Source organism: Bemisia tabaci, chromosome 1 (assembly GCF_918797505.1).
Source record: "Bemisia tabaci chromosome 1, PGI_BMITA_v3".
Classification (NCBI taxonomy): Eukaryota; Metazoa; Arthropoda; class Insecta; order Hemiptera; family Aleyrodidae; genus Bemisia; species Bemisia tabaci.
This window is the reverse complement of record NC_092793.1, coordinates 68,910,560-68,925,673: the sequence shown is the minus strand read 5'-3', so window position 1 is coordinate 68,925,673 and position 15,114 is coordinate 68,910,560. Positions and strand designations below refer to the sequence as shown.

The following is a 15,114-nucleotide window of genomic DNA, read 5'->3' as shown; positions in this document are numbered from 1 at the left end:
CATTTAAACCTATGGAATATTATCGATAAACAGCTGAAAAGAACGCTGAAAAGAAACATTCGATCGCAATAATCGATCAATCCTATTACGAGAAAAATCGAGCTGTTTGGTTCTTCGCGCCGAATTTTCTGTGGATCCCTTTTTACAGTTCTGGTTTAAAAACCGAAAGTTGGTCACAAGAGCCGAAAGCTACAAGGACCACTAGGTCGATTGCACACTAACCGATGATTCGGTCGGACGATCCGAAAACACGGTTGAACAAACCGGAAGTTTGGTCATTTGAATCGGAAAGGTCACATGAGGCCTTTGAGAAGCAACACTCGCAGGAAGCTACAAATTCGACCGCGTTACGCAGAGAGGAACCAAGCCACATCAGCTATTGCCAAATTATTTTTTTACATGAAAACGGTTGTGCGGATTTTTCTGCAGATTTCAGTGAATTTTCTGCATAGCACGCGGCAAATTCGCTAAAATTTCCCGGAAAGCAACGGATTTTCAAGGGAATCCGCACAAACGTTCTCTTGTAAACAATTAAATTGTCCGGTTAAATTTGACAATCGCTAATGTGACGTGGTTCCTTTCTGCGGAACGCGGTCCAATTAATGGAAGGAACTGATTCATAACGTGTAGCAGCACCAACACTAGTATAGTTTGACAACTTTGTCATCGAAAATGTCATCGAAAGTTACGAAAACAGTCAAGGCTCATTGACTCAATGTGTAAGAGAGCATCAGCGTTCTAGATTGCGATTTCCTTCTCTAAGGCCGAGGCTGTGTAGCTGAGCGCAGCGCAACGTAGTGGCGGATTTCCGCCCTAAATCACTTAAAATCACCTTATATCAGTCCTCCAAAGCTACACGAATGAACTTTACCTTTCCCTTCCCTTTTCCTCGGTCCGCGGGAACTTCATTTTCGGCGTCGTATCTCCTTCATCAGAGACCTCCGATAATCCGGCACCAGTTCCAGTCCAAGGACCCCGCCCCGCTCCGTCGCACGAGAAACACGGCCACGCTCCGGAGCATTTACAGCTTTTATGAAGAATTAAATTGAAAAATGAGGGAGTCAGAGTCTCTAAAGAAGCGGAATGATCCGTTGCATCCCTCGCGGGGGGAGCTGAAAGCATGGCCCGAGAGGGATGAAAGTTAATTCAATGCTCGAGCACTTTGTTGGCGGTTATCTGATGTTTCCTCGGAAGACGCGCGCCCCACCCCCGCGACCGCCCCAACGAGGAACTGGAACTCGGTGTCTCTGCACGGCTGCGGCGGCGGCGGCATGTCGGTGCAGAAAACAGAAATCTGGGCCAAATAGCCCGGAGCCCCCTTTCCCGCCCGCCCCCCTCGGATTCGCTCGTTTCGCGGCTTGTTCGCTCCTCCTCCCCGTTAGCCCTTACACAGCTACATTCGTCAGCCCAGCGTTCAGTCCTTGGACTTTCGCTTTACAGGGTGTCTACGAGTCCGGAATTTCCGGAAAGTCCGGAAGCAGTACTGATTTTTTAATAGCGGCTCGGAAGTACCGAAAAGTGCGGAAATTCTGTATGATGGTCCGGAATGTTTTCATTTTTTGTCATTTTTGTCGCATTTCGAGCGAGAAATTCAAATTTTTGAGAGGAGGGGTTGCGATTTGGGCCGAAATCGGCCCCTCCACGGAATTGAGAAATTTTTGGATATTTGGCAGTTGACGGTGCATATTTGACAGAAATAATCGAGATTTGCCGATACTCACGTTTTTTGGCTGCGAAACAGGGGCCTAAACATGGTTCCAAAGCCGAAGAGAGCAAGGACTGACTCTAGGGTCTCTTATGGGTTGCCGTCAGTTAGTCTCTAATTTTCCTGCCCCGTCCACTTTGTCCATTGCAACCAAACTCGCTTCTACCTGTAAGCTCGGTCCATTTGTCCTCTTCGTCTAACCCTCTGTCCATCATTTTCAATAATTAGCCCGCGCACCGCCAATTTTCGATTAGCAAAACTGCATTTCCCGATGACCGGAGATAATGGAGACCCCAACGTGAAAATCCACCCCTACAACAATAGCGAGCCCCCGATAGCCTCGCCTTCCGGCCGAGGAACCCGGAGGAGGGGTGAGGGGGTTAAATTCGAGCAAATTTATTTCGGGATCCGGCGGTGGCGCGCGCGGTGACCAGGAGGTGGGCTAATGACCATGCGTACTGGGATTATCGGAGCTCGCCACCCGGCGCGCCACTATCGATCCCCGAGCTTCATCCCTGTTGCTCCGGCTCCTGATCGCGTCATAGCTGCATCCCTTCCGACTCGGAGCCCCAAGGCCGCGCTCCCGTCACTCCCGTCAGTCCGCCTCCGTCCCCGCTCTCTCGTGCACGCGCCCCTCCGCAACCCGAAAGTCCCTTCGTCTTCTTCGTCGGGTTATTTTCGGCACCGCACCCAGCTCACCCCCCTCCACCCCCCTCGACCACTGTCGCAACCGCGGTGCTCCCCGCAATTTTTCGACCAAGCAAAGCCCATCGGAATTTTTTTTTTAAAATTTTCTTGTGGTACCGTAACAACGTAACAACCCCCCCCCCCCCCCCCGAAGCCGAAATTTTCATACTCGATCCGCACGTAAATGATGTACCGCTTCTTCGTCATGGAGTTGGTGTTGTTCCGCCGCTAGTCATCCCCCCTCAACGGATTTTGAATGAAAAATGGAAAAAGATTGTGGCAAAAATTGCGTCAGGCCATCACCAAAAGTGAGTGAATTTCCTTCCTGGTTGACTCTGTTTTTGTCAGCGTCCGGATTTTTGTGTTTTTTCGCCGTTCTATGTCGGAGCGTCCTCGAGGCAGGGTCCCTACCGTTGGGAACCCAAAGAATCATGGATTATTTTCTTGGCGGGAAAAATCATGAGAAATGCATGAGGGAAAGTTCTCGCAAAGTCAAGGAAAACTTGGAAAAATCAGTTAATTTTACTGATCGTTGAAATTTCAAAATTTTTGCTATCAATCCTTGAATTTGCACGTCTCTGCCAAATTTTTTAATGAATCTAATCGCGCCTCTCCGCTGTGATATACGTAGCTTGTGAAGAGAATTCTCATCCCTATTATTCTTGACTAGTCACGGAAATTCAAGAAATTTATAGTTCAAAAAGCCTGAACAGTTGGAAAATGTTCACATTCAAGGCACACTGTCACCAGGGTTGCCACAGTCAGGGAAAACTGGGAAATGTCAGGGAAGTTTGAAAGGGCAGGGAAAACCGAAAAATGTCAGGGAAAATTTGTTAAATCACCTTCGTTGCTTTCTAGAATGGGTTTGAGATTTTGAACAAGAAATTTGGTCTGAAAACTATTTTCAATCATGCCTTCTTAACCATCCGTCACATCGTCAATTGTCAGGGAATTTCACCAAAATGTGTCAGGGAAATCAGGGAAATGTTAGGAAATTTCATTTTCTAAATTCTGTGGCAACCCTGTGTCACCCTTTCTTTGGCTTTTTCTATAATAATAGGAGAATTTGTTTTTAGGCTGATAATTTCAACGTTGAATATTGTCCTCTATCATTAAGCCGTAAAAAGACATCTCGGGATAAATTTTCGAATTTGCATGGCGCTGTGAAATTTTGAAATGGATGTGATCGCACCTATTCACTGTACAATACAAGAGCCTGTGGAGCTAATTTGCATTTCTATTATCCTTCAAAGGTCAAAGAAAGGTCGAGCAATTTTCAATGACAGTGTATTTTATCGTCCTGTTTTGACTTTTTCCTCGAAGATTGGTGACTAAAATTTCACCTCACAGAAAAGAATCTTCAGCCGAACTTTTCGCAGTAGGGTCATTTTTAATCGAAAAATTAAATTATTATAATGCTGTTCCTGAAAATGATCAGCATCATAGAACTAACAAGTCATTTCCATCAAGAATTGCTCAATAAACCACTAGACCCATTAAGAAAATAAACTCCACAATTATTTATGCTCTCATATCGCAAATTTACTGAGAACACGGTGGACGCGTTTAAAACTTGTTAAATTCAACTCACAAGGTAGAAAATAAAGGTTTTGGATCGTTGATTCACATTTCTCGCCCACATATTTATTTTTTCAAAGGAAGAATTTTTTCGTGTACCATTCAACTTTTTTTGACAAGATTAAAGGCACCGTGTCAGAGGAGGAAGGAAAATTGTACCGAAATCAAGCCCTAGATATTCGTTATCCACCGTACAGGCGGATTTCAATTCCTAAATTGCCCTACTTTGATTATAATTTTTTTCCCCGAGTGGGAAATTTAAAAACACTGTTTGTAATGGAAACTACGAACTTTTTTTCTAACTTATCAGTTAAGTTTTTGATGTATCCAATGTTTTACGTGAAATATTGATGAAAAACAAGTGCTTTGGCGCGTAATTTCCAACCATGTTTAGTGATCTATAATGCATGCGAAACGCTGCTCATTTGAAGTTAATGATGAAGGCGCACTGCATGCGACTATTCGTGCTCGACGGATGTCCGTGTTGCATACTTGCAGGATTGAAGGCGCTCTAGGTTTCCTTACGCCGCGCCTTGCTATCACCTACGAAAGTACGTACGTTTGGTTCGTACAACGTGGGAATTATGAATTTACCGTTCATTATGTAAACTAAGCTGCCGTTTTAAGGAAGAATACCGTATGAGCATCCGAGAGTTGCCAAATTTCCTCGAATAAAACATGTATTTGTGCGTAAATTTTTGCATAGTTTTTGTTTAAATTTTCATACATTTTAGATTGAATCGCGAACAAATTCGCCTTGAAAATTTGAAAAAAAAACACAATTTTCTCAACAAACTTGACTTTTTTGAAAAAAATAAAGCAACATCTGAAGGCGCATCCGGCGTTTTTCTGTAGCACACGGCAGCACCAACGTTCACTTCTCGCTTCTCAGTTAATTTTAAAAGTTGTTGATAAGTTGAACTTATTCTGCGTGAAATTTTTATGAGGAAACACACGCTGTAGTTCTTAATTTCTTATCCTGTCGTGGTCCATTGCAGCTGAAACTTTCAGTCGGGAGCTGAAGTTCACCCGCTAGCATGAACTAACATAGGGCAACACGAACCTATCCGCCAAGAGTTTCCGAGAACGTACCCACTCGGTTGCAAATTATCTACTTGCAAAGAACAGTGCTCTCATTTCCCGGAACTATCGCCGAATTTCGAAACTTCTGTGATTTTCCTACATTTTCTCCGGAACTTTTAAATTCCCAAAACAATCCGGATCTTTTGTTTTTTCCGGAACTTTCTCGGAACTCTTGAAAAAATCTACAAAGAATTCCGGAACTTTTGACGGGCATGGTATGGGAGCACTGGCAAGAAAATAAACGCTTGTCCTCCCGTCTGGAGTCGGGAAGCTTTCTCTAAGCGACCCCCGAGCAAAGATAAGCGCTGGAGGTGCAGGTGCTTTTGCCCGCCGCTTTTCCATCTCGACTGTTCCGCTCGGAGCAGGATCTCTCGACCTCCCAGCCGAGGGAGTGCGGCACAACCTGTTGTCAGCCTTGATTAGGGGGGATCCCGAACGTAAACGCAACAGATGAGTTTGGCAGCCACTTCGAAGCGGATAAAATTTTATTCCGCCTCCCGTGCTCCACCTCTTGTCTAACATCGAATCCCTCCGCCTCTCTCCACGCTCCTCTCGCTGTCCGTTCAACCGTCTTTTTATCTTCATTGAAAATAAAAGGTTACGGGCTGTAAGGATATACAAGGAAAAAATTCAGTTGCTGCTTTGACAATTAAAGTGCTAAAAAAAGTGACTGCTATGTTTCAACGTAGATTTTACAACAAGAAATGCTACTTTAACCACTATTGTAAGCTAATTTAACCCCGGAGGTGGTTAAAGTAGCATTTTTGTGTTGCGAAATCTACAATAAAACATTGCAGTCACTTTTTTTAGCAACTGAATTGTTAAATCAGCAATTTAATTTTTTCCGTGTACCGTCCCAGGGTGTCTACAAGTCCGGAATTTCCGGAAAGTTCGGAAATAGCACTGATTTTTTAAGGGCGGTCCGGAAGCACTGAAACAGTGCGGAAATTCCGTTGGAAGGTCCGGAATTTTCCATTTTGGTCGTAATTTGAGAGAGAAATTTGAATTTCGTCAAATGGAGGTACTGAAAAAGTACTGAATTTCTCGGGAATGTACCGAAAAAGTACTGTTGAGGTACTGATTTTTGGCCAGCCTGTTTTAGTAGACACCCTGCGTTCGTTCCGGGCTTCAGAGGCCGAAAGTTCCGGGTGCTGGAGCCGCGTGCGCAGCTACGATTGCTCCGGGTGCTATGCCCGGAACTTTCGGCCTCCAAGTCCGTAACGTGGGCGGTATGTCTATATAATCTGTTAGTACGGCTTCCACGGCCGGAATAATGTTTTCAGGGTTTGAGGGAAAAGTAAAAAATATCAAAGAACGAGTTTTTAAAGCTATATCAGGCGTGGGAATAAGATGCGTTTTTAAACCCAATATCGCCCTACGGATATTATCTGATGCATTCAGCGACGACTTGTTTCGTGAAGGAGCCTTTCATATCACCGGTATTCCGTATTGGTGGTCATAGGCGAATTTTCGCGAGTGGATTTGGTCGACTTTTTCAACCAGAGCGGCAGGGTTGCGAGCCAAAGGAGAAAAACGCTCTGTTGAAGTCAAGAAATAAAATCAGTTGCTCGATGAATTTCGGCCAACGTTTGCATCCACCTACTTTTCAATCCAGCGACTATGCCAAGCAAGTATACCCGCTTTTATTATGAATTTCTTCTCTCATGACGATAAATTAGGATATTTTGGACCTGCTTCTCTCTTCATGATATTCTGTCGTAAAACCCTTATTTTGGAATGACATGTGGCGAAACTGAGAAAAAAGGATAAAAGGGTATCATACAGATCAAACACGACGTTAAATTAGAGTTAAATTCAACCCCTTTTACACCTCCACATTCAACCCTCGTCGTCTTTTCGGCTGATCCTCTGGGCGCGTGCTACTTGTAAGGATTGAGGCTAACCTGTTCAGTGTTTACGCATGTAACACACAGTGCGGAACAAGGCTGCCCACTCTCGCAGTTAAAGTGGCATGTTGAGTCTGAAAATAGGAGAAAAGCAGGGAGAAACCCTGCAATATGGCAATCTTATCCGCGTACAGATTATCGTAGCACTTAAAAGGCTTTGGGGAGTGAACTGCCTAAATCTCATGTGCTCATTTAGGACGATGGAATTGTTTTGTGCCCTCCCGGCATGTTTCCTTGGAAACATGTTTATGATATTTTGCTTTTCTAGCCGTCAACATGAGCATGGGCCTTAAGATCAAACATTTCAAGATAATTATTTTTATGAACTGTCAAACATTTTGGCTCAAGAAAAGGCCAAAAAATGTTCAACCTAATGGAGAATTTGCAGGTGTCTGAAATGTTGTAAATTTCTTGTTTGAAATGAAACGGCCAAGAGAATTGAGCACGAGGATAGCCTTGGTTTCTAAATTGAACAATTCTTAGAGGAATTATGACCAAAAAACCTAATCTGCTAAACTACTCGTGTTTAAATGGGAAATGCGCCAGATGACGTCACAAGGTGGCACATTTTCTCACTTTCAAATCTTCTTTTCTACGATTTCCTACTTCAGAAAAAGATTATTAAAAATACGGCGAACTCAGCTCATTAAGCACCCTCAGATGAAACAATAACATTTTTGTGTGCAAATTCTCCATCGGAGGTAAACGACGATTTGAAGTTTGCAGTTTAAAAAACGTGGTTTAAAGAAAAATTCGTCTAACTTGGTAAGCTTTACAAGCTTCTCGTAAACTTCGTAATGGAGGTGAACGTATTTTTCGACTCTATCCATCACATTGAGTTCCTAAAAACTGTATGCCCCTGTGCATACTATTCATGCCCGCTTACTGACTTTTAAAGAAGCTAGAACACGGTCCATGTAAAAAGTATGCTAACTCAAAGTGTGATTCTTTCCGAGTCGGAACTATCATCCGGCTCGGAGTCGGTTGGGACCACAATTATGATAAGCTCAGAGTTTTAGTGAATGGCACTCAAATCCCTTTTCAGTCTATTTTTAAACCCGAATCCTTTCGCTGAAATTTCCTCAAAGAGACAAACGTGTGCCACTGACACTTCCCCCTTCCGCAGATTCATGATTCCGGGCATAAAGCGCTCGCGTTGCATTTCCATCTCGCGTCGTATTTTTTAATTAAATATGAATCCTCCCACGGCTCTCGGTACCTATCGGGAAATTTCCGGCGACGTATTTTAGTCTCTTTTATGATGATCCCACTTTGAAGAGGCTGGAATCGGAAGGGCAGGATTCATGACGTCGCACCCGTCCCCGAGGGCACCGCTGACAGGTGCGGAAAATCGTCCGGAAAAAGAACTCCCCTATCTCCCGCATGCACCGGCGGCGAAATCAGGCGAATTCTAGCGCCAAAGCGAGCAGCGCTGGCCCGGTCGCTGTCGAGTTCGGTTTACGTCTCGACGTCCTAGAAACAAGCACTCATGCCGTCGCTCCTCTGACGTAAGCGCATATCTCAATTTATATTCGAACCCTGTGCTCCGTATAACTCTATGTCTTCCGGGGCCCATACGGAAATAGAGATACGCGCTTTTGTTAGAGGTGCGACGATGCGACGGATTCCCCGCCCGAGAGAGCGGAATTATCCCGTAATAATTGAAGGGTGGGAGTGAGTAATGATATAAGCGCCGAAAATTGATGAGCTCTAGAGTGGGGAGGACGGGCAAAATACTATGGTCCACGAGATTTCGAGGCTGTAATATCGTTATTTCCTTTCGCTTTTTGATACTGTTGATTCCGGCCTTGTCAAGCCCGCGGATCTAGGAGACCTTTAAGACACATCACTCAAATGAGAAATTATGTGCTGTCATCCGTTCGTCCGAACTCGGGACTTCGGGAGCGGAGAAAAGTCGCCCCGGCTCTTGTTCTCCTTCCGTTCCTCTTTCTCGGGAAACTTCGGGCTGAGAAGGAAAATATCCAACGCCAGGCGCCGCAAATCACTAGATTGTCAGATTCTATTAGAACAAATCTGGATATTCTACATGACATTAAAATAAGTGAGGCAATCTAGCAACAAAAGGGAGCCAACTCGTAAATTGTGTCGTGCTCACTTTGGTTCGGCGAGCGTTTTCGAATCTTTGGAAAGGAAGGCAGGGTGTCTAGCATCAGGAAAAACCGGAAAATATCAGGAATTTTGGCCGATCAGGAAAAAATCGGGAAAATCGGAAATGGGACGTTTTATCAGGAATTTTTCTTACGCGGATCTCCTCCGCGGAGAAAGTCTTACTGCTTTTTGCCTACCGTGCCAGGAGTCAAGAAAAATCAGAAAAATATCAGGAATTACGTTTCTTCTCTTAATTCACCCATGGGCGACGGGGGAGGCAGCCGATCGCTCCTACCCCAGTGTTTTCGAGTTCTTTTTGTCTCTTTGCATTCTTTCTTTTTATTTTCTCGAAAAATAATGGTTTGTTGTCGTCGACTAAATTTGCGTTACATCTCGTTAGTCCTTTTCCTGAGCCACGAGAAGGACACGCGAAGTGTTTGCGGCGGCTGATCCGTTTGTCACTTGGCCGGGCTTCAAAATGACCCGCATTCAACGCTGCATGTCACCTCCTAATCGCGCGCCGCAAACAAACGCACGCCCGGCGACATGTTTATCAAGCTAATACTACAACCCCAGCGTCGAGACAAAACCGCTCATCTCCCCGGAGTTACGGATCGGAGCCGCGCTTTTCTCGCCCGAGAATCCGGCATGCAGGCAACCGCGACCACCCACACCTGCACTTACCACGATGAAATTAGCGCCGTCACCCTGCTAAATGCAACCCACACCGCCCCTGTCCCCACGAGTGCACATCGCGGTGTGCTTACATGCATGCAGGGATTTCCGCGCTGTTTATTGTTTAAGCCGCTTCAATCCGGAGCAGACGAGCTGACGCCGGGATTGCGGGTGCCTGGCATGACGCTCCGAAAGCCGTCGTTATTACATCCTTCGTCTCGGAGGTAGAGGGGGTTTAACTCCAGTTCTGAGGAAAGGGGTGTCTCGCATTCTTGACTACTCGGAGGATCCGCAGACAGCAGGGGGAAGAATCCCTTTTCCATTTGAACCGCTTTAAGCAGTAAACCGTATCAGCTATCGCCAACTTTAATTGAGGAATTTAATTTTTTGCATGAAAACGGTTTTGCAGATTTTTGTGCAATTTTCAGTGAATTTTTTGCACTTCAAGGCAGTTTCTTAGACAGTTTGTCTACAAGTCCGGAACTTCCGGAAAGTCTGGAAATAGTACCGATTTTTTGAGGGGGGGTCCGGAAGTACTGAGAAAGTGCGGAAATTCCGCAAAAAGTCCGAAATTTTTTTCATTTTTCATTTTTGTCTCAATTTGAGCGAGAAATTCAAATATTTGAAAATTTTCGAATTTCGTCAAATGGAGGTAGTGAAAAAGTACTGAATTTTTCTATTGAGGAGGTACTGAATTTTTTGGGAATATACTGAAAAAGAACTGTAAAAGTACTGATTTTTGGCCCGCCTGTTTTAGAAGACACCCTGTTAGAATTTTTAAAGGAATCTGCACCAACGTTCTCTTGTCAAAAATTAAATTGCTCAGTTAAATTTGGCAATAGCTGATGTAACTTAGTTTCTCTCTGCTAAACGTGGTCCATTTGGAAACGACCTCCATCCATGATCCACCAATCTGAAAAGAGGAATGTCTACGATTTTATTCGAAATTGATTTCGAACCTCTCAAAACACTCTCAATACTTACTGCGTCTCTGTCGCGTCCTTTAGAAAAATTGATAAATACCTTGATCCAACTTTTTCGATGCATAGGTTCAAGTTGCGTCTAAATTCATCATCGTTTGCCTCAAAAGGTCTTAGTTTGTTAAAAGATTTTAAAGTATTGAAACCTTTTGTCGGCTGCGGTTCGCCTCCAAGTAATTTGTTCTTGCTTGCATCTGATTGACGCCCGCCGTGACAACTTCTCTCGCCGGGTTTGTCCGTTTCAAACGTACAGAATAATTCGGCTCAAGCTTTTACCACGTATTATATTATTTTCTTCAAAAGTACTCATTTCGCGTTACTGTTGCGCGGTTCGAGTTTTTCATTTCATCAGCTCTGAGAAATCGTGTTTTCCTGTCGAAATATGATCAAGTTGTACTGACCCACTTGGGAAATAACGTCATTTCTGAAATTGGATCTCTCAGTTGCGATAGTGGCATTGGCGTGGAAAATTTTGTCTTGATTCTGAGCCTTCTACACGATCAGAATAAAGATGAATTTTGATGACATTGAATGTGTTGCTGATTTTCGACGAAGCATCATCGTGCACATAAATTGTGATCCGGGATGACCCGTCAGAGCTGCAACTTAACTTTCAAGACATCTTTCCTTCTGATTGAATGAACCTCGAGTTAGGTTCGTCAAATCGGAACCCTTAAGGCCGCACTCCTAGTCGTTTCTTTACACGGAGAGAAAGTTTTGCTGGGGAGTATATGAACTGAAAGATTCAGTTAGTCTAACTCCAGTCATGTGAACTGAATGTTCAGTTCACTGGACGGCAGGACCAGTTCACGAGACTGTTCTTGAAGGGAACAATGGAAACATTCGTGCAGTTGTTCTTAATGCTCTTCGAAATCAAAAGCAACGCGTAATTGAGTCTTCATAGAAGAGGTGAGATATCATGTGCTACACTGAAAAAACAGTTTTAGCGTTGAGGCATGAGGCCTACATTGTAGGTCAAATAGCGCCGCCGACAGGCAGTAGTGCTGAGCCCTAGACGGCTGTAGGGTTCAGCCCTGTAGCTGTAAGGTCCAGCTCTACAGCTTTGGAGTCCAGCCCTACTGCCTTTAGTTGGTACCATTTGACCCTTAGTGTAAGTCTCAACGGTAAAACGGTTTTTTTTTTTTTTTTTTTTTTTTTTGTTTTTCAGTGTAAGGAAAATCGCCATATGTGTATTCGAATGTTTCGAAACGTCCCCCTACGAAATAATTATTTTTGAAAAAATTAAGGAATATTTTGTCTTGAATATCTCAGACCGGAAAGAAGAGAATTCGTATGAATCTCTCTTGAGAAAATTCAAAGGAGAATATTTTCAATTTTTCTGAAAATTCTTATTTTACCGGAAGACATTTGACGAGGTTTGAATACTCACACGGCGTATTTCCTTATCATAACATTATTTTTATCAGGTATGTACCTACTTTCTTACATGAGGAGATTTTTTTTTTTTTTTTTATTTGTATCAGTCTCTGTCATATTTCTGTGTTAATGTTTGGTATCTAACTAACTAACTATTTCTATTTTTTTTTTTTTTTCAGGTGAGTGCAATTTCAAGACTTGATTTAGAAGTTACGTCATATTCTCCCGGTAAGTTGTTTATTTGTTTAAGTGAGTCCTAGCGAAAAAATATATTATTCAGATATCCGTAATAGAATCCTAGACATGATACGGAAGTTAAGCACCGCACCACACAGTGAAAACAAGGTACCGGTATTTGATGTCAATATGGGAAGTGGAACACAAAGTAACTCAGGCATGCGGTTAATATTTTTTGGTTAGTGTTTCTCTGGGTTGTATTGACCAAATCTTTGGTAAAAAAATTTGCAAAATTTTCGAAAATCAGGTACAAACCGCCAAATCGAATCTGAGGCCAGATTCGAATCTCCCGAATGGATAATAGTCCAGTGCGCTAGCAATATGCAAGTTGCACCTCATAAAAGTCAAAGGAGGAACTAAAGTACATTAAAGTAGTTCAGTTGGATACTTTCTTAAACCACAGATGTCTCGGAGATGCAGAAATCTCTGAAACGCAACCCGTTTACTGCTATCCAGCATTTTTATTTCACGGCTCAACTTTCGATTTGCCTAATGACAAAATAAGCGTCATCAATCAGGAAGTTTAATCTCTTCCCAGAAATTGATTTTTCGTGGTATCGTACTTTAGCACGACCTCAGTGTTTCTCTATTGTGAGTGATACTTCTCAGTTTTCAACGGAAAAAAGTGCAAGTACAGCGGGAGGAAGCACAAAAAAATTCGGAACGGCGCGGCGTCTTAAGTTCCTAATTCTCATGATCCTGTGCGTGCTGCGTGATACTGTAAAAGCAATTTGTACATGATTGGACGTTGCCAGTTTCATTTCGAAAGTATCATTACGTTTATTGCATTCGTACCACAAGCTAATGTAATCGTCGCGTTCTTCACTGCAGCTACTGTAACGATCATATCCTAGAGCGTATTGCCTCTAAAGCAGAATTTAATTCTTGCCAATAATGAAATAATTGCCCTAATAACCATAGTGCTCACGCACTTTAAAAATTTACTCTTACGAAAACGCAATTCCTCTTAAACTAGAAAACTGCGCGTCATCAAAGAAAACCGTTCACCTATACTAATTATAAGAGCGGGTACACTTACTTCTCATCCCGAGTATCTGCTTTCCCTCAATCCAAGTTTTTTTTTTGGGGGGGGGGGGGGTCTTTGACTCTCAGCTCTATTTTAGGGTTCACAAAAGAAAATTTATGAGACGAAACAGCTGAAATGTGCCTCTAAACGTTATTGATCCGTATTTGGCAAAAATATCAAAATTAAAGCGTTAATTCAGCAAAATCTCCATGATTTTTCACTCCCGATGTATATTCGCCTTGAATGGTTCTTTTCCTATGCCTGTAGATGTTTCGGGTGAGTTCTAAGAGGAGAACTTTTTTATAGGAAATATGAAGGAACCGACCAACGGCAACCGTGCTGAGAGCTGCGGTTAATAGTTTAGTGGAACAATAAATAATTATGAGAATAAAAAGCGGTTGCAATCAGCGCACCGCTGTGCTCGTTGTTGTCGCTCCCACCACGACTGAGAGTTCTCGCCGCTTGAGTTTTAATCATGGACCGGGCACCGAGTCGCTCTCGTTCCCGCCTCTCAAATCGCGCTTAAGTTCGGCTGGAATTAGGACGGAAATATCAGAGAGGAACCATGAAACCTTCGCTCGTGTCCGGGAAATGAGAATTTTTTCCCGCCAACTCGCCCCTCCTAAACTCAAGGAAAATATTTGCAGGATGTCTGCAGTGAAAAAAAAAAAAACATTGGATCTAGAGTCCAGACTCTTGAAAACATCGACAAGAAAAAGTACTCTTCATTTAATCGGATTTAAGCTTAAATCAAGAACCAAACCTCTTAATTTGAGCGGATTTCCTTTTGATTTAAGCTTAAATCTGATTGAATCAAGAGTCCTTTTTCTTGTCAATGTTTTCAAGAGTCTGGACTCTAGATCCAATGTGTGTTTTTTTCCAGTGTACAAGTCCGGAATTTCCGGAAAGGCCGGAAATAGTATTGATTTATTAAGGGTGGTCCAGAAGTACCGAAAAATCGCGGAAAATACCCAAGAAGATCCGGAATTCTTGTCACTTTTTTCGCAATTTGAGCGAGAAATTCAAATTTTTGAAATTTTTCGAATTTCGTCAACTATAGAGGTATTGAAAAAGTACTGAATTTTTCTGTTGAGGAGGAACTGAAGTTCTTTGGAATGTACTGAAAAAGTTCTGTAAAGACACTGATTTTTGTCCAGCTTGTTTTAGTTTAGACACCCTGATTTAACAGGGTGTCTACCGTACGGAACAAGTACGGATACTTTGAAAAAGACGGATATCCAGGAGGTCGGTACGGAAGAACGGAAAAGGTACGGATTTTCCGTAAAAGGGTACGGAAACTCGAGATTTTCGTGATAAACTCTAAACATGTCCTAGGGGGTACATGATTTCCCAACGCAATCCTATATCAGGTTCCCGGTTCCTTCAAAGTTCCCGGTTCCAGTTCGGTTCGATTCCTGTTTTTCGGTTTATTCCTGTGTCATTCCATCATTCCACTTTCCCAATCCGAATACAGTTAAAAAAGCGAAGAATTTGAATGACAGGGTACCAGCAGACAATCTGATTTCAAGCTTTATATATTTTTTCGCGAGGTAGCACATCTCCGATCCTAAAGCCCCAAGTAGATGAAGTACACTCCCGTGCTAAGGCAAAACGCTGTAAAGGCCTTCAGATGTTGCCAAATTTCTTTTGATAAAGTGTGAGTGTCCAACGAAATCTGTAAATATTTTCCCACCAATTTTTCAGAGAATTCGATCAGCGACTAGATCAAAATTTTCAAAAAAACACATT

At 43.0% G+C, this 15,114-nt stretch overlaps 1 protein-coding gene across 6 annotated transcripts in view; it reads left to right on the top strand.

Moving 5' to 3' along the window:
* cyst (rho guanine nucleotide exchange factor 18 cysts) overlaps positions 1 to 15,114 on the top strand; it is a 139,001-nt gene that overhangs the window by 48,384 nt on the left and 75,503 nt on the right. Inside the window, exon 1 of one of the 6 annotated variants that reach the window (XM_019043259.2) lies at positions 2,327 to 2,700. The exons of the other annotated variants lie outside the window; for them this stretch is intronic. Coding sequence (XP_018898804.2) covers positions 2,649 to 2,700 — 52 coding nt within the window. The 5' untranslated portion in view covers positions 2,327 to 2,648. Of the gene's footprint in view, positions 1 to 2,326; positions 2,701 to 15,114 lie in introns of those variants that run through there. 6 annotated transcript variants of the gene reach the window in all.